Consider the following 20,802-nt stretch of genomic DNA (forward strand, 5'->3'; position numbering starts at 1 on the left):
TTGCCTAGACAGAATCTGACCTTATTAGATCAAACTCTGCAGTCAGGTCTGCTGAGATCCGTAAACCAGTTCATTTCAGAGCAAGAGGGGTACATATCAGCCGAACAGCTTGTGCAGCATGTCACTCAATATAGGTAAAGGCAACGGCAAGTTCGTTTTGAGCACCTCTGTGCCAAGTGCCATCACAGCCTTAGCTTTGTTGTGTATTGTTTCCATTCTGATTAGGTGGGGAGCCGATTCCAAAAGGGAACCATCAGTAGTCCAAATTCCAGTGGATTGGATAACGAGAGCATAAGACGGGTAGGTAAGGGGTTGATTGGGCATTAAGTGGAGTGGTCATCCAGTAAGGAATTTTTACGTTTTGTCTCATGGCATGTGTTTTAAGATCACTAGAACACATATAAGTTTTCTAATAGTAGTAGTAAATGTCATAAGTGCATGCCAACCTAAACAAGCTTAAGAGTAATTAGAAGTTGACCCAGGGACCGGGTCTTTCTGATTTAAAAGTTAGATTTGGTGCAATATTTCTGAGTGCACAAGTTGCAGCCTGGCATGGGCCTGTTGACAGTAAGATACAAATGTGAAGTAGAGTGGAGGCCACAGGGATCTCGAACCGCTGAAAAGAGTAAACACAGCAGTTTGCATGGCGTTAGTCACCTAGGTGTTATGAGTATGTCACTCAGGCGGGTCAGCAAAACACAGGCTCACAGCCACATATAAATAGGTGCCGGTTTTCTAACGAGAGTCATTCAAGTGTGGCACCTCTCCTGGACGGTGGGGCATGTCACACCACCAGCTACACACAGCAGCAGACAGAGCACCAGCGTTTCTATCCGCAATGGGTCGCTGGTTTGACCCTCTGAGGCCAACGCGGGGTCCGTAGCCAGCCAGCGGCCGGCCACTCCATGGCTCACTACCGTGGGCAGTCTCGTTGACTCCCAATACACATGGGAGGCATTCTGAGGCGAGGACCACAGATTTGGCTGTTGGATTGCGGGCGCTTGTTGTTGTCGCGACCTTAACCACTGTGGTGAAGAAGCCTGCAGCGGGCCACCCTGCAGCTCCCAGCGAGCAGCACTGAGGCAACAGGGATGGGGGCCACTGAGTCGGCTGCCGATGCATCCTGATGTCATCATAACACCGCGGCCATATGAGGCCGGCACACCACAGTATGTTGCATGGGTCACTGAGGTAGCCATTCTGTGCCAAGCTGCTTTGCAGACAGCAGAGTAGTATCCTCAGCTTTGTGGGATCCTGTGACGCAGGCCGAGAGGAACACGGTACTGTAACTGCGAATAATAAAACACTTGAAGATCTCGGTCGAGTTTTAATATGGTGCATCATGACAGTTTTCATTCACGTCCAACATTCCTCCACTACACGACAACATCTACATTTGGCAGTGACTGCTACAGCCTGATGAACTTTTAATTGACTTAACAGTAACTCTTACAGGCATATCATGTATATGAAGAATAGAAATCTTTACAAAATTGACTCTTTCCTCATATGATTTGTTCACTTCCTGAAATAGAAACAAACACTTCATGTATCAATGAGCACACTGTACAGTATAGCATTTAGTATTGCAGTTTTGGGCAACTTGTTTTTCCAGTTGGAAAGGAAGCTGCTTACAAAATGCTTTTTTTATGTGCATTCCTCTCTACTTAGTTGTATGAGTAGCCACATTTTATGTTTAGTGCATCATTAGGAAGCTTTTCTTCATCATTGCGGACTCTACAGTTGCCCAGTGAAAATCTAAACAAACTATGTAACATTACTGACTTGGTTATATTGCTGGTATACTTTGGTAATTCTACACTTTTGAAGTCTCACTCTCTGAAATTGGTGGGGGATGTAATCTAATGTTTCAATGCTTGACATGAAAGCAGTGATTTAAACTTGACATTACTTCACATTTCTTAGTGCCAAAACACATAATGAAGAAGATTAACTTCTGCTATCAATTACTTTTATAGTTCAAATAAACAAAGTGAGCTACTACACTGGATGAACTGTAAACATATTCAAGTCCACCAAAATGTAAATCTTCAGAAAATATCATTTGAAAGAACTCAGTCACTGGAGCCTTACTAGCAATTTAACACAGAATAGTTACATGGACGACTACAGCCAGATTTTACAACCAAGTTCATGAAATAATCATACTGAGTGACTGTAACAGTAAGATCTCCTCATATTAGTTACTTTGACATTGAAATGTGGAATGGATGAGTGCACACTATGAATTTTTACATTGAGACATTAAGATGAAATTAGCTAATCATGACTCTGCCATGGAGAAGTTACTGTATCAATTACTAGGATCTAAATTCCTTATGCTATATAAAAAGAACAACATCAAAATTAGTGGCAATGACATAATGAGGAAGCAGGTAATAATTAGGTTTATCTATGTGATAGATGATTGGGAAATAAATAAAGTTGGGTGGATTATTTTATTCATACCATGCACACTGCCATGGGAATTTACTGAAACTCTTGTAAATTCCACAGGATAGTAGTTTTCCTCCTTTCTTAATTGTCAAATTACTCTGATAACCGAAGCTATTTTCCAGTTTAGAAAAATTAGAACAAGAAAATTACAAATAGATTTATGATTTTATAAACATACTGAAAGGTACAAATAATAATATTATTTTATGGGTGGTGGAGACTTTAATTACGAATAACTTTTTAGTTAATGACTTTTCACAAATAATAAAATGTTTACTGAAAGAGTGAAATGAGGGCCTTCAAATAATTTATGTCACTCTGGGAATAAACAATTGTTACCTCACAGTATGTTTCTGACCATATGGCTTCTGAATAAAGTAAATTACAGATTTATCTTAAAAGAACATGTACAGTGAAAAATTAACTATACCATTGCCATTAGCAGAACTCAAATAAACTGATGAATAATTAACTTTACTGAAACATCACCTAAATAAGAATTTGGTGCTTTATGTAAATGTGCTGCACCTTGTAACAGCATAGTATAAAAAAGAAATAAAAACATTATCTGAGGAGCAGAGTTTAGCAAATTGAATTATTCCAACTTCCTAAATTTCAAGTTCCTCATCTGTGCAGTAGAAGCATGTCTTCTGCTGAATCCACCTCAAATAAGTGAGTATAAGGTTCTCAGATCACAAATGGCTCATGTTAATCAGTGTTCATGAAGTTACTGTTGATTGCTTTAGCTCTGCAGATAAGCTAGCTGGATTCCAAAAACATATGAAACTTAGCGAGATCTTTAACCCAGCACACAGCTGCAAGTCTCTGAGAGGAACATGGTATTATAAGAAATAAAATGCTATAAAATAGTAATAGAGCACTTGCGTAAAACGTACACAGATCAACAAAAGCAAACTTAGTAGCAGTGGCATACAAGGGCAGTCAAAATAATATGAAACATCTGAAAAAAAGTAAGTAAACTAGTCATTAATACAGAAGCAATGGCCATAGTTGTTAACACATTTATTCCACTGTAAGGCTAGGTAGTCAATGTCTTTGTGGAAAAATGTTTGCAGTTGCCTCCGGAAACATTATTCTATTCAGGCATGCACTTCATTATCTGAATCAAAAGGTCAGCTATGAATGTCTTTCTTCAGGGGTTTAAAATATGGAAATCACATGAGCAGAGACTGTGACTTTATGGAGAATATGTAAGGGTCTGCCAGCGAAATTTCTGCAGTGTACACCTTGGCAGGTGTTTCGTTGGCAGGTTGCTTCAACTATGCTGCATAGTTTTGTCTGAGAAACCTTCACACAGCCTCCATACAGTCTCAATCTCTCCTCGTGTTATTTCCATATTTTTGAAGCCCTGAAGAAAGAAGTTCTTGGCCATCCATTTGCTTCACACCATAAGGCGCACACATGGGTACAACCATGGTTCCGTAGGCAACCCCAAACATTTCTCTGCGAAGGGATTGACCATCTTGTCTCACAGTGGCATAAATGTATTCACAACCATGGTGATTACTTTTTAAATAATACACAGTTAACTTACTTCTTCCATTAGTCTTGTTTTCATTTGACTGCCCGTTATACGTGGGGCTTTCATGTCGTGTACTCAAAATTTTTTATTAATGTAACCGAATATATTATGACAAAAGATGAATGTGACAGGGTTCAGATACCATACAGAGCCAATCAAAAAATATTTTGATTTCATTGATTACTTTGAAATAATTTTTAAATTCTGTTATACTGGTCTATGATAAATCTATACTAGCAGATCCCTCTACCTCCCTGTTCCTCCAACACACAGAAATTCATGAGATCAATTTCTGTTATTAGTCTCTTTGAGTGGTTGTGGTGAGCAAGGACATAACTGATAAAAGACATATAAAACAGGTCATTATAACAAATCCATAATGGAGATGCTGAGTCACAGATAAGTACAACAAAAAGACTGTCAAACAGCCCTTCATCAGAATCAAACACGACACACACGCACACACACACACACACACACACACACACACACACACACACACACACACACACACACACACACACACACACACATACACACGTGTGTGTGTGTGTGTGTGTGTGTGTGTGTGTGTGTGTGTGTGTGTGTAAACATACCTCACACACAAACACACACATACATGGCCACAGCCTCAGCCAGACTGCAAGCAGCAGTGCATGATGCTCAAAGTCTTGCCTTGGCAGCCACAGACTGTGGCCATATGTGTGTGTGTGTGTGTGTTGTGTTTGTGTGTGTGCTGTCTGATTCTAATGAAGACCTGATTGGCCAAAAGCTTTGTTTGACAGTCTTTTTGTTATCCCTATATGCGAATCAGCATCTCCACTATGTGGTGAGTGGCAATTATCATCTTCATGATATTATCAAACATGAATCTTCCTGAAACTTCCTGGCAGATTAAAACTGTGTGCCTGACCGAGACTCGAACTCGGGACCTTTGCCTTTCGCGGGCAAGTGCTCTAGTTCTGGAAGGTTCGCAGGAGAGCTTCTGTAAGGTTTGGAAGGTAGGAGACAAGATACTGGCAGAAGTAAAGCTGTGAGTACCGGGTGTGAGTCGTGCTTTGGTAGCTCAGTTGGTAGAGCACTTGCCCGCGAAAGGCAAAGGTCTCGACTTCGAGTCTCAGTCGGGCACACAGTTTTAATCTGCCAGGAAGCTTCATATCAGTGCACACTCCGCTGCAGAGTGAAAATCTCATTCATGAGTCTTCCTTTTTTATTGCTGTGAGATGACAAAGCAATTCAGGTAAAGTTACTGGTGTCACTATTGCAAAGAAAACAATTGCTTTTGTTGTTATAACCAGTGCTTGATTTGTGATGGTATACCATACCAATACCTCAGATCAAAAAAAGTAATGAAATAATTTTTTAAGACATTAATTTAAAAAAATGCTCTCTGGTAGGTCACAGTACTGGTACCTCTATTTTTTAATTTTTATTTTTTGCAAATCAAACACTGATCATAATTGTTGCTACTTCTGCTTGTTTTATTTCTTCAAGATCACATCATATACAAAAGGTCAAACCAAACTGATCATATCTAGAAGGAACGGTTGTAAATAAGTGTTCATTTTCATAGCCCATTATATACTCTCACAGATTGATCAATCTGAAGTCACAAGCAGAGGAGAAGTGATGTGTGGAAAGAATCAAGGAAAAAGAACTGAACACATGACAAATAAGAAGCTGTGTATCATTAGCTGAATGTGTTATAATTGTCTCATTATACCTTATTCTAAACATAACAATATCATGAAAAGGGGAGTTGCCACTCACCATATAACAGAGATGCAGATAGGCACAACAAAAAGACTGCCACAAATATTCAGCCAAATATACTTCCATATCAAAAAGTCCCTTCCACAGAGCCTAGCCACTCATGTTAGTTGTATCTTCATCGGTCCCTCTCAAAGCATGCTGAGGGTCTCACTGAAGCCTTCACAAACTGTAATTATCCTCCCAACCTTGCACAAAAACAAATCTCCTGAGCCTTACGTTTCCAGTCTCCCACGACCTCCCAATGTCCCACCATCCAGCCACAGAGGAGCATTCCCCTCGTAGTTCAGCACCACCCAGGACTGGAGCAACTGAATTACATCCTCCGCTGGGTTTCGACCACCTCTTCTTGTGTCCTGAAATGAGAAATGTTCTGCCCACTATCCTTCCCACCATTCCGAAAGTGGCATTCTGCTGTTCACAGAACCTACACAGTATATTCATCCATCTCTACACAACCTCTTACCTCATGGATCATACCCCTGTAATAGACCTAGATATAAGACCTGTCCTATACATCCTCCCACCACCACTTAAATCAGTCAGGTCACAAACATCAGCTATCCCATCAATGGCAGGGCTACCTGTGAAGCCAGTCATGTGATCTACAAGCTTAGCTGCATTCTATGTGGGAATGATGACCAATAAGCAGTTTGTCTGCGCGAATTGTCACCAACAAACTGTGGCCAAGAAACAAGCACACTGCCAAACATGACATCTTTCATTTCAATGACTACTTCACAGCCTGTGTCATATAGACCTTTCCCACCAAAACCAGCTTTTCTGAATTGTACAGGTGGGAAATTTCCCTGTAATATATCTACATTCCCATAACCCTCCTAGCCTTAAAGTTAGTCAGTCATTGTCCTCTCCCATCCAACCCCTTCTCTGTTCCCATTCCAACACTACACAGCCCTCATTCCTCCATCGCACAGTCTTTTAACTTCTCTCCTTTCCCGCTATCCCTCCCCCACCCTCCTCCCTCTATGCTGCCATCCATCTAACTTCCCAATTACACATAGCTGCCCTACCCTCTATCCACCTCATCCCTGTGCACTCCCCAACAGCATGTCACTGTCCACCACCCCTACCCTACTATCCATCCCCCTCCCCACCCCAGCCTTCTCCTTACCCCACCCAGTCACCACCCCCATCATGCACTGGTGCTGCTCCTCACAGTGTGGCCTCAGTTGCTTGAGACATCAGTCATGTGTGTTATTTGCATTTGCATGAGTGTGTATGTGTGTATTTGTCGTCTAATCCTGATGAATGCCTTACTGGCAAAAAGCTTTTTATTGTGCCTATTTGCAACTCAGCATCTCCACTATATGGTGAGTAGCAACTCTGCTTTTCACAATATTATTACATTCCACATCTGCCCCCAGTAGCTGAATGGTCAGCACGACAGAATGGCAGTCTTCTGGGTCCTGGTTCTATTCCCGGCTGGTCGGAGATTTTCTCTGCTCAGGGACTGATGTTGTGGTGTCCCAATCTTCATCATTTTCTTCCCATCGACGCGAAGGTCACCGAAGTGGCGTCAACTCGAAAGACCTGCACCCATGAACAGTCTACCTGACGGGAGGCCCTAGCCACATGATTTCATTTCATTACATTCCATCCTGGATTTTCCATTTCTTGATTATTCTAAACAGATGCACAGTGAGTCTTTGATGAGTTTTCCAGGACAGATGAATATTCAGTATTTCTTCATCCCATTCATGTTTGGATTGCTTGATATTAACATCTGATGACAAACCCAAAACTAAATGGAATATTTTCTCACAATAAGAGAGAAATGCAGGTTCAAGTCACTATCCAGCAGAAATTTTCATGTGATTCTTCAGTTTCTCCTAGTGTATTTCTTGCTTGAACAGTCCATGGGTGTATTTGAGTCCATAGTGTCCAACAAGCACAATATTTCGCCGATCAGACATGTCAGCAGCCACGGGGGATTAGCCGAGCGGTCTAAGGTGCTGCAGTCATGGACTGTGTGGCTGGTCCCGGCAGAGGTTCAAGTCCTCCCTCGGGCATGGGTGTGTGTGTTTGTCCTAAGGGTAATTTAGGTTAAGTAGTGTGTAAGTTTAGGGACTGATAACCTTAGCAGTTAAGTCCAATAAGATTTCACACACATTTGAACATTTTGAACATGTCGGCATCGTCATGTGTGCTGACGAACTGAGCTCATGAGGGCAGGCGGCCATTTTAAATCCCCTCCCCTCACAAGGCATTCTCTCCATGGTCCCCACCGGCGCATCAGTGGTTGGTGAGACACTGGCGTTGGCGTCTGTGGTGGTGTCGGTGTAATTGCCACGTCTGCCCTAGTCGCCTGTTTGTTTCCTTTGCTGAGTGTCTTTTTAATTAGACTCAATGCTGGTTCCCATGCCCTGCAGAGATTGTAGATGCAATCTCGGTTGATGAGTCTCTGCCTGGTATGAATTTCAATAGCCTCTCTAACGATGCTGTCCCAGTATTTAGATGTCTGTGCCAAGATCCTGGTATGTTGGTAGTCCATTTTGTGATTTTCAGATGAACAGTCATGTGACCGCCAACTTGTTGGGGTGCCCAAATCGAGTGTGCCTCTGATGTTCTCGGCAATGATCTTCAATGGTGTGCACTGTATGTCCAATGTAAGTCTTCCCACATTGACACGTAATCTGGTATATGCCAGCCTTCCGCAAACCGAGATCGTCTTTTACGCTTCCCAATAATGCTTGCATTTTATTTGGTGGGCAAAAGACAGTTCCTACTCGGTGTTTCCTCAATATTCATCCTATTTTCCCTGATAGTGCACCATTATACAATATATAGGCAGTGGCTATCTCTTTCTCCGTGACTTCTTCCATCTCCACATGCTGTACTGTAGAGAAAGGGTGGATAGCACATCTGATCTGCCATTCCAAGTACCCATTTTTCTGGAATACAGTTTTGAGATGTTCCAGTCCTTGGGGCAGACTCTCTGCATCAGAGATGGTGCATGCCCTGTGCACCAGTGTTTTTAGCACCCCATTCCTCTGTACAGGGTGGTGGCAGCTATCCACTTGCAAATACAGATTGGTGTGCGTTTTCTTCCTGTACACCCCGTGGCCCAGGGTGCTATCTGGATGGCAGCAATGTGCTCACTATAATGTCTGACTTTTAGGCACCACACAACTTTCTCTGGGGTAGTAGGATACGGAAAGGGGAGAGCCAACTGTTACCCTGTCCACCACCCCCACTGATGAACTTCCCACTGATGCTGACAAAGACAACAATAAAAATAATCTGAATGTATGTTGTGCTGCACTTGCATTGTGTGTGCAGCTGTTGTTCACTCTAAGTATGTGGAATGTTGTATACAACCAACAACCCTGTGATACCAGTTGTTTGTCAGCCACTAAGTTATTATAATAAAATTTTAGAACAAAACATAGTAATCATTTGTCACTCAATCTTCCAAAGGCTCATGAAAGCATTCAACAACAGCCGCAAAGGTTTTCTGTTATTTTCCTACTAATATATTCTGACAGGAGCCAACACAATTTTAAAACTTTAAGGTCCATCCCTTATATATGTGGGACAATGTGAGTGTGATGAATAAAGGTTTCCATAAATTACTGCAACTGGCCACCTTTTGCATTATTTTTTAATCTTTATTTACCATGACTTGTTTTGTATCACCATCATCAGATGGTACATACTTATTGCATGTTTGCAGCATTGTTGGAGTTAGGCATCTGTGGCCAGGTGCGAACTGCACATACTTCTCACCACGTTCAATGTGCACATGTTTCGTTCTCCCATCTTGCTATAACTAAAGGATCCACCTACGTAAAATACACCATTTTGATAGAAGCGGACCAATGATCCTTGGAACATAGTATTATTTTTAAGTGTTCAAAACACACACAAACCATATCCGAAAAGCAAAATGAGTCTATATAAAGGGATCTCTGCTGTAACTATTATAAAAGTAAAGTGGCATAACTGAAGGTCATGACTTGAATCACGTGTTTTAAGTAGTAATGTCATCAACGTGGTGTACACATCCATTTCAGAAATGTACAATATGGTGACCACGAAGTCATTACACCAGCGAGCAAACATGAATAACATGTGATATTTAACACCAGCAACAGAATGAAACTGAAAAGGCTAGTGAATGAAGAAGAGGGTTCCTGGTGGGGACAAATGAAATATATGACAGTAAGAACAATGATATCACTACAAAACAAATATTCACCCAATAATCAAGTGCACAAAATCCTTAAAATTTAACACAAACGAATTGCAAAAACGAAAACTATGTGTGTTGTAACTTTTGCATGGTCTATAAATCTCAAATGAAGCCCACAATACCAATAACCCATACACAGCTCAGAAACTTAACACCACAATGTTCACCTGACCTATGTATTTCCAAAAAAGCCCTCCATACCAGGAAAAAACATACAACTCTAAAACATTGTGTTGTGAATTTTACTTCAACCGTATAGCTCAAACAAAGCCCTAGATACTGTGAACTGGCATACAACTTCAAAACTCGATGACATAAATTTCACTTGACCAACATGGCATCAAAATATGAAACCCACTGTACAAAAAACCACATCTCAAATTCTAAAATCCATTATCCACACTTTCACTTACTCTGTCTAAAACAAAGTCCACAATACAACAAATGAAACCATGCTCACATGACTAACTCCAGAAATGATTTCTTACAACGATGGTACATCAATAGCCATGATACCTACCAAACACAATCCAACACAATTATGACACTCTAACAAGGAACACTTGAAAATTATGGAAAGTTGCATCATCACTAATTTACAAATACATCACCAGTTTCAATATACAGAAACAACTATAGTCAAGAAACTCATACCATATACAGAATATAAAACAAAAAACACAGAAGTACTTAACCGCCCCCCTCCAAACACGCACACACACACACACACACACACACACACACACACACACGCACACACACACACACACACACACAGAGAGAGAGAGAGAGAGAGAGAGAGAGAGAGAGAGAGAGAGAGAGAGAGAGAGAGAAAAGAAGTAAAAATCCAAAACTGTTCACCATCAGTCCAGCTAACTGTAGGAACTCAAACACAACCATCATATAGTCACCCATTGCAACATGCAATCACCTACTCATAAATATCTGTATCTTATACACAAATGAAGAACAAAGAAAAATTTAACTCTGAATCCATCAGCCATACTATGCAAATCCAAAGTAACTCATCAGAATGCCAGCACAAATTCTTCCAATACCTATCTGAAACAATCAGTTCATGTCAAACAACTCAACAACAAACATCCAGCATGAGATAACGGCACCAAATACTACATCACACCATCTACAAACACAGACAGACTCAAAAACATCCACCCTCACCATGACATTACACACCACATTACAGTTGTGACATGCATCTCTGCAGATGGGTGTAGTATCAGCATCTGATCTTGTGTCAATAACCTTATGTTAGCCTCAGGCAGTAAATAGTGATGAGACAATTACCGACAAATAGCAATAAAAGAGGAATTAATTATCTAGAATAAAGTTTAATTACTGTTGGAACATTTGTTCATAGTGTTCGCCTTCTTGGTACAACCTAAAAATGTCAGTACTGCCTGCTTTGCACTTAGAAGTCCTTCTCCCTGTACTGGCCAACAAACAGGACAGACAGCATACTTTTATTCAGCCTGTCCTATAGCATTTTCTTTTTAGGCAGCACACTTAAGATCTAAAATTTTCCATTCTAACACCGAAATTCTTATGCTTACATCCTAAACCCAAGCTCAAATAAACCCAATACAACACTTTACACTAAGCACATACACATAGACTACCAGGGTGACTATCAAACACAACAAGGTGGCATCTACAAACACAACCAACCAATAAACTCCGCGCTGTAATGATGTTACAAACAACACCCTTACGTCACGCGGCAAGGAGGCGGGTGGAATCGGACACTTCCATAATCCCACCACCTCAACTGACGATAAAGAGAAACCTGACATCTAAAACTGTAAAACAATCCTATGGCACAGAAGCAGCAATTTCAACTCTCGATATATCAGTGCCAGATTCATATAAATCGTCAACACAGACCTGCTTTGACAATTAAGAAGTTAAATTAAGTCTAGTTATTTGTGTCTAGAAAAAGCTTGTGGAGTATCAGAATGTGCAGATTGCTAGATTCCGTGCAACGCTATTACAGGACAAGAAAAGTGCCTCTCATTGTAAGTACAGACAGCAACAGAAACTGTATCAGAAGGATCAGGTGAAGGACAAACAAATTTTTAAAACTATAGGGTCCCAGTATTTAAAAAAGAGTTGCCCTTGACTTGTTGTTAAGCCAAATTAGCATGACATAAGCTGTTTTATCTTTCCATCACTTCCATGAGGAAGGGATACAAAGTAAATGTGGGATAAGAGACAATATGTTCCACCTTTTACTGCAGAAGGTACAGCATTTCTGCGATACTGATAAGCTAGCGCAAATGTCACTGGACGAAAAGTCTCTAATGTCAGATTTAAAGTATCGCAGACTTCTGACAGTGTTACTGACCTTGAGGGCTTGGGGTTTACACTCGCAGTATACTTCTCCAATTACTTGGCAGTTGCTTGTCCCACTTAGAATAATATAAAGATGAAGGTCGTATACTTGTGGCAACAGGCAACAATGACTGAAACACAGTACGCCTACGGAACGACAAATGGGGCGTCAATCCCTTTTGCATGTAGAGTTGTCTGTGCTTCTTAATGTGTGAATCTATCCACATGGTACCGGTATTGGTCCAAAGAGCTGCAACAGAGAATTTTGAGCAGGAGAGAGATTTAACTCTAGAAAGGGTAGTGTGAAAGGTTTCTTTCAGTTTTGGATAAGCAAACTGAAATATGTGGACAAAGAGATAGGTGGTGAATTAGTAATTATAGAGTTAGAAACTAAGTTGCCTCAGAAAGTTAGAGAATTGTTTGTACTTGCCCCTAGGGGTAATATTAGTGATTTTTTGAATTGTGTTGATAAAATGGAGAGGTGAAGCCCTCAGTGGAAGATTGTAGGAGGAATTTTGTAGATAATAATCAATCAGGGAGAGTGTTTCAGGTACATAGGATGAACAGAACTAGTTCTAGTAGAAATTTGAGGTATAGAAATGGAGGAGAAGATGGCAATTCTGGATCAAACCATTTAAACTATGTAATGCTCCAGTTTCAGATTACACTAGAGCAGGTAGTCATGAAGATCCACATGTATATAAATGTGGTGTAATCACAGTCAAGGGTAATGTAAATGATAGTAGCAAGACAAGAGTAAATTCTAATTCTAGTGAGATGTTGAATGATGGTGCATGTTGCTATGTTTATCCTGTAAAAGGAGAGGAGGAAGTTACTATAATAAAACTAAGTGATGAAACAGAGTGCGTTGCTGTTGCTCAGGATGTCCAAAGTATAAAAATGGATGGTAAATTTTTAAGAGAACATGAGAAATTCAGGTGTTTTGCTTTGTGGTCCAAAAATGGAAACAAGGGTCAACTAATTAGCCAAGTATTTGAGGAGAACGAAAGTGACAGTGGGTCTGGTTCTGACAGTAGCTGTAATGATGATAGCAGTGACAAATCCAGCAGTGATGAGGATGAGGTATTTGAATTTATAATTATGGCAATGTGTTAAGTAAAAAAAGAATAAAGGAGGATAATATTAGGCTTAATGAAGAGTTAGAGTTTGAGAGTGGTAATGAGGATGAGACCCATGCTATCTGTCATTTTACTGTGTCTGATAATTGTTTTGGTAAGCAGGATGATAGTTTTTCCAGGGAAAGGACTATTGAGAATTTGTTGTATGAAGAAGATCACATAGTAAGTGAAAAGGAAGTGTGGCACCCTGTGATAACAGCAAGTGTACAATGTATACATGTTAAGTGTTTACTGGACAGTGGTAGTGACTTGAATGGCACTTCACAGGCATTTTTTGGCTCTATTAAGAACACAGAGGGTATAGTAGTGATGCATGTTTCTGGAATAAAAATTATTAATGCAACTGGTAAGCTATCAAGGAGTGTGAAATGATAGGTACAATTAACTAGAATAGGCAGGATAGCTGTAGGAGTGCAATTTCTTGGTGATTTGAAATCTCAGCATTGATGTAATTTTTGGGACTCATTTCTTGTACAAATGGTGCATAAATATTGATTTTGCTAGTGGTAAGTTTAATTTTAAGTGCAATAGAAGTAGGTAGGAAGTATCATTTTGGGAAGGGATGGGCAAGTGTGTGCAATCTGAATTAGATTTGCCATTAGGAGTTTTGACTACTGGGTAGGTTACTGAGGACGAGGAGGAGGAGAGAGTAAGGTTGGAAATAATAAAGGGAGTTGAGGATCTTGGAGATGTTGCAGATAATCAAAGGGAGGAATTAAAAGCACCAGTAAGGCATTTTCAGACAGCCCATGTTTGGTAAAAGATTTTGAGTGCAAATTAAAATTTAAGGATCATGAACCATTTTTCAGAAAAAAATATATTATTCCATTTTCAGAAAAGGAAGCGGAGAGAAAAGAAATCCAAAAGATGGTCTCATGGGGGATTATTAAAAGGTCAACCAGCTGGTATAATAACCCACATGTGGTTGTAAAGGAGAAGAATGGTGGAGTCAGGTTGGTTCTGGATGCCAACAAGTTACATGAAATCATTGTAGGGGCGAGTGATACACCAGCTAACATAGACGACATTTTGCAAAAGTTCCATGAGTGTAAGTTTCAGACTCCTTTTGATTTGACTTGTGGCTATTGGAATATCAGTTTGGCCAAGGAATCTAGGCCATGTACAGCATTTTTACATGAAGGTAAGTGTTGTACTGAGGGCTATGTATAGATGAAGTACAAAACTAAAATTAAGTAAATCTGAATTTGTAAAGAAGGAAATTTCATTTTTGGGTCACAGGATTAACAAGGAAGGTATACATCCTGATGCAGAAAAGTTTGCTGCCATTGCAGATTTCCCACACCCCAAGAACAAGAAGGATCTTAAAGCTACATATGGCTTGTATGGCTTCTACCGAAAGTTCACATCAGATGTGATTTAACTATACTTGCCTTGGTGTTTTGTTGAAACAGAATGTGGTGTGGGATTGGACAGAGGAGTCAGAAGATGCATCTCAGAGTTTGAAAAAGGAATTTCACTGACTTTCTGTATGCAAGTTTTTGTGGTTTGGGGATAGAAATTTTCCAATTGAGATGGGGGCTGAACACAAAACCATTGCTTTTGTTAGTAGAACATTACGACCACATGGAAAAAAACTATTCCATTTCAGAGTTAGAGGCTTTGGCAATTAAATTTGGATTTCAAAAGTTTGAGTACTATTTACTGAGACATAAGACCATAGCGTATACAGATCATAAGGCTTTGAATTACCTTCAGAAGTGCAGGCTGAAACACACCAGGTTAACTAGGTGGGCTTTGTATTTCCACCAATTTGATTTGGAGGTAAGGTATGTAAAACAATATTGTGCCTGATGTGTTATCTAGGTTGCCAACAGGGAAGAAGGATACTGACAGTAGTGAGAACTATGAAGAACAAGTAAGGTTCCTTTATTTGCAGGGAGTGAAGGACAAGAAACTTAGAAAAATTTGCAAGCAAATGAGAAGGTAGCAGAATGAGGGTACAAATTTAAGGTTGGTTAAACAGTATTACTACATTCCAAAGGTGAAACAGTACTATACTATACACAAAGGGTTGTTTTTTAGGAGGAAAAATCTGAATGATCAGGACTGGAAGTTAAGCTTTCCTGACCAACATGTTGATAAATTTATTGACTACTTGCATGAGAGTTCTGAACATTATGGGATCAGGAAAATAGTAGCTAAGATACAGGAGAAAGTAACATTTAACAACTTGTGGAGAAGGGTTAAGGAGAGACTAGAAAGATGTGATAAATGTCAGAGAGTAAAGACAACTGGTGTGACATCAAAAGGCTTAATGCAGTCTGACCTTCCTAGTGAACCTATAGAGGTTATAGCAGTTGACCTTCTAGGAGCATTGCCTCCATCTACAGGAGGTTGAAAGTATATTTTCATTGTTTTGGACACATTCTCAAAATATGTAAAACTGTATCGAATTAAGAAGGCAAATACTAATACTGTAATGGAGTAGTTGACATCTGATTACTTTTGCAATGTAGGGGTACCAAAATCAATTTTGTCTGACAATGGCCCACAATTTATTTCAGAGAGGTTTGAACACTGTATGGCAGTACACAAGATAAAACAAAGATTTCTACCTATTTTCCACACGGTAACAAGAGTGAAAGGGTTATGAAGGAAATTAATAGACTGTGAAGGACTTACTGTAGTAAGAAACACACTGCTTGGGCAGTCAAATTCGACATTTTGAAAATATTATCCACATTTTATGGAACAAATCAACAGGATATGCCACATATGAACTTATGCTCAATGAGAAACCCTGCAACATCATGAGAGCAGAAGTGGATTTCCCTCAGGTAAGACAAAAAGATCAAATTGACTAACGAGATGATGAAAAAGAAAGCAGCAGGAAGGAAGAGAAGGAATGACAAAGGAGTGAAACCAGCAAGTTTCAGAATATGCAACCTTGTCCTCATGAAAACCAAAGAAAAATATAGCAAAGTAAATGAGAAGATTAAGAAGTTTTCGCATATGTATCATGGTCCTTTCAGAGTGGTACGCATTGCCCACGACAACTCTTATGAATTGGCTTACTCAAAGACTAACAGGATTTTTTGATTAAAGAATATTATTGATCTGAAACACTATGTATTGCCAATTAGATGATTGAGTATTGACCCACAACAGTTTAAACCGTTTCTGAGCTTGGGTAGTATCGATTTTGTTAGGAGAATGGAGTGTGCATCGAGACAAAAGTAAGACCTACAAACAAGTAGAGGGTTCGACACTCTGTGTTGGATTCATTATGTGGTGATAGTGCTTACCCCAGCCTTTTGTCTAATTTTTCGTTTCCTGAGGCAGGAAAACTCTTCTCCTATGATATATGTAGTTGATAAGTGAATCAGAAACATTCTATCTTTGACTTTCATGTGATTTTGTACAGAAGGATACTTTAGTATAGGAATATTTCGGAAAAGGTTTCTCCAGTGTTATCTTTGTATATATTATGTTGTGTTAGTGATAAGTAATGGAATCATAAGAGCAAGGAAGAAAGGGATTCTGGTGTTACAAAATATGTTGAATGTAAATTCGTACCACGGTTAAAGAATTTCTGTCAAAGGGGTAAGGTAAATAGCACATGTGGAGGAGAAGGTGCAGATTATCTGAAAACTGTAATTAACATTTGGAGTAATCAGCTTATGTGTGAAGTTAGTATAACTTGGTGCAGCAGCAGAGGCCATATGCAGCATAAACCATCTCGAATACTAGGTCTTAATATTAATTGTGGTATAATAGAAATGTTTGTGTTCAGCAAAGTCAGTGTATTGAGATAACTATCTACTTACAGAAGTGTGTCATGGTACAGCCTTGTCTAACATTAAGGAAATAAAAATTTAAACTTAGTTACCTGGAGTAATGTTTCTGGGGAAAAAAGCAAGATTTGTATGTATATCGCCATTCAGACTAGAATCTCAAGCAATTTGATGGAATACAGTGAAATAATAGTTTTTCTAAGTGATAATCTTGACTGATCAGTAATGGGAGCTTAACAGAAAGAGAAATACATTAGTGACATATTAGTCATATAATGCTGCATCATTGGATCCGTAGCCTATCAAAAACTTCTATTTTTTCTTAGGAATTATGAGCTTAAAGTGGTAGTACTCGAATGAAGAAAAGTAATTTTGCTGATTAACTGATAACTGTGGTGCTAGAGTGATGTGAATATTCTAAAAAGGTCAACAATTTGGTAACATTTTGTGATTTTGTGCAGACTTAATTTTCTAGTTTAATGGCAGTAGTACTCAGAGTTGGGTGGAGAAGTAGGACAATGACTGGATCAAAGAGTTTTCATTTTAGTGGTAGTTAAGTTATGTCATAGTGACTATTCTTTTTCATATTGTAATGATTAGTATATCTATCTACTGCACATTTTGAGTTTTTGCTAGAGGTAATGTACGTATTTTGGACATCAAGATGATGAGTCCATAAATGATGTGAATTGCAAACCAGGTCTTGGCCTTTGAGTGAGTTTGTAAATGGAAAAGAAACCCAAATCTTTCATGTTTAAACCATTTTGGACAGATTTATGAGCTAGAGTGATGTTTTGTAGTGTAATATGCACTTAATTTTAAAAGTTTTATTTGTCCCCACCTTTTGTACTATAGTCAATGTTAGTGCTAATTATTGTGATGTTATGAGAACTATGTAATGTATTTAATTATGAAGTAATGACTATCATTTGCCATTAGAGTGAAACATTTTTTTCCTTAGACTTCATTAGAAGTAAAAGTGAATGTACTCAAGTATGGTACTTTGTCTAATTTTTTCATGTACTGTGGCGAGGAGAACCACTTCCAAGGAAGCTGACAGCAGTGCATTTCCTTTCTAACTGTCACTTGGACATGCTGATGGCATGGACAACTTGGTGAGAAAAAGTGTTAAATCTCATTAAAAGAGTGAAAGTGCTTGTACAAAATACTAAACATTGGAAAAGTGAAATTTTCTGTTTGAAAATGAATTGCAAGGTGCAATCCAATTTAACTTTTGCAACCTATAATAAATTATTCATTGAAGCAAGAGAGGACTTTTATAAAATGATATGTATCTTAGAATGTAATGTTTGTTTATATAAACAGAAAACCACTTATGATGATGATGCCTATTTTTATTAAAAATATAATTTGTGGTATTTTGTGTCGATGTACAATACACCATATGTAAATATTTCATATGGGGATTTTCATATGACCAGTTCATATAAGTTGTTGTTGTTGTTGTGGTCTTCAGTCCTGAGACTGGTTTGACGCAGCTCTCGATGCTACTCTCTCTTTTGTACAGGCTTCTTCATCTCCCAGTAACTACTGCAACCTGCATCCTTCTGAATCTGCTTAGTGTATTCATCTCTTGGTCTCCCTCTATGATATTTACCCTCCACGCTGCCCTCCATTACTAAATTGGTGATCCCTTGATGCCTCAGAACATGTCCTACCAACTGATCCCTTCTTCTAGTCAAGTTGTGCCACAAACTTCTCTTCTCCCCAATCCTATTCAATACCTCCTCATTAGTTGTGTGATCTACCCATATAATCTTCAGGATTCTTCTGCAGCACCACATTTTGAAAGCTTCTATTCTCTTCCTGTCTAAACTATTTATCATCCACATTTCACTTCCATACATGGTTACACTCCATACAAACACTCTCAGAAACGACTTCCTGACACTTTCATCTATACTCGATGTTAATGAATTTCTCTTCTTCAGAAACGCTTTCCTTGCCATTGCCAGTCTACATTTTATATCTTCTCTATCTCGACCATCATCAGTTATTTTGCTACCCAAATAGCAAAACTCCTTTACTACTTTAAGCATCTCATTTCCTAATCTAATTCTCTCAGCATCACCCAATTTAATTCAACTACATTCCATTATCCTCGTTTTGCTTTTGTTGATGGTCATCTCATATCCTCCTTTCAAGACACTATCCATTCCGTTCAACTGCTCTTCCAAGTCCTTTGCTGTCTCTGACAGAATTAGTGTCATCGGCAAAAGTTTTTATTACTTCTCCATGAATTTTAATACCTACTCCGAATTTTTCTTTTGTTTCCTTCACTGCTTGCTCAATATAGAGATTGAATAACATCGGGGAGAGGCTACAACCCTGTCTCACTTCCTTCCCAACCACTGCTTCCCTTTCATGTCCCTCGACTCTTATAACTGCCATCTGGTTTCTGTACAAATTGTAAATAGCTTTTCGCTCCCTGTATTTTATCCCTGCCACCTTCATAATTTGAAAGAGAGCATTCCAGTCAACATTGTCAAAAGCTTTCTCTAAGTCTACAAGTGCTAGGAACGTAGGTTTGCCTTTCCTTAATCTAGCTTCTAAGAGATGTCGTAGGGTCAGTATTGCCTCACGTGTTCCAAAATATCTACGGAATCCAAATTGATCTTCCCTGATGTTGGTCTCTACTAGTTTTTCCATTCGTCTGTAAAGAATTCACATTAGTATTTAGCAGCCGTGACATCAAAGTGATAGTTCGATAATTTTTGCATTTGTCAACACCTGCTTTCTTTGAGATTGGAATTATTATATTCTTCTTGAAGTCTGAGGGTATTTCGCCTGTCTCATACATCTTGCTCACCAGATGGTAGAGTTTTGTCAGGACTGTCTCTCCCAAGGCTGTCAGTAGTTCTAATGGAATGTTGTCTACACCTGGGGCCTTGTTTCGACTCAGGTCTTTCAGCGCTCATCTACATCCTCTTCCATTTTCATAATATTATCCTCAAGATCCTCTATATACTCCTTCCACCTTTCTGCTTTCCCTTCTTTGCTTAGGACTAGGTTTCCATCTGAGCTCTTGATATTCATACAAGTGGTTCTCTTTTCTCCAAAGCTCTCTTTAACTTTCCTGTATCTTACCGCTAGTGAAATACTTTTGTCCTCTAGCCATCCCTGCTTAGCCATTTTGCACTTCCTGTTGATCTCATTTTTGAGACGTTTGTATTCCTTTTTGCCTGCTTCATTTTCTCCTTTCATCAATTAAATTCAATATTTCTTCTGTTACCCAAGGATTTCTACTAGCCCTCGTCTTTTTACCTACTTGATCCTCTGCTGGGTTCACTACTTCATCCCTCAGAGCTAACCATTCTCCTTCTACTGTATTGCTTTCCCCCATTCCTGTCAATTGTTCCCTTATGCTCTCCCTGAAACTCTGTACAACCTCTGGTTCTTTCAGTTTATCCAGGTCCCATCTCCTTAAATGCCCACCTTTTCGCAGTTTCTTCAGTTTTAATCTACAGTTCATAACCAATAGATTGTGGCCAGAGTACACATCTGACCCTGGAAATGTTTTACAATTTAAAATCTGGTTCCTAAATCTCTGTC

General features: G+C 39.3%; 1 protein-coding gene across 1 annotated transcript; it reads left to right on the forward strand.

The window, feature by feature from the left end:
- The first annotated feature begins 14,321 nt into the window (after window positions 1–14,321).
- LOC124578187 lies at window positions 14,322–16,299 on the forward strand. Its single transcript, XM_047131230.1, has 3 exons — window positions 14,322–14,615; window positions 14,714–14,833; window positions 16,199–16,299. Exons 1-3 carry the CDS (start codon window positions 14,342–14,344, stop codon window positions 16,297–16,299), a joined length of 495 nt encoding a protein of 164 aa, XP_046987186.1. The 5' UTR covers window positions 14,322–14,341.
- Window positions 16,300–20,802: the final 4,503 nt, after the last annotated feature.

The sequence above is a fragment of the Schistocerca americana genome, unplaced genomic scaffold (assembly GCF_021461395.2).
Source record: "Schistocerca americana isolate TAMUIC-IGC-003095 unplaced genomic scaffold, iqSchAmer2.1 HiC_scaffold_277, whole genome shotgun sequence".
Classification (NCBI taxonomy): Eukaryota; Metazoa; Arthropoda; class Insecta; order Orthoptera; family Acrididae; genus Schistocerca; species Schistocerca americana.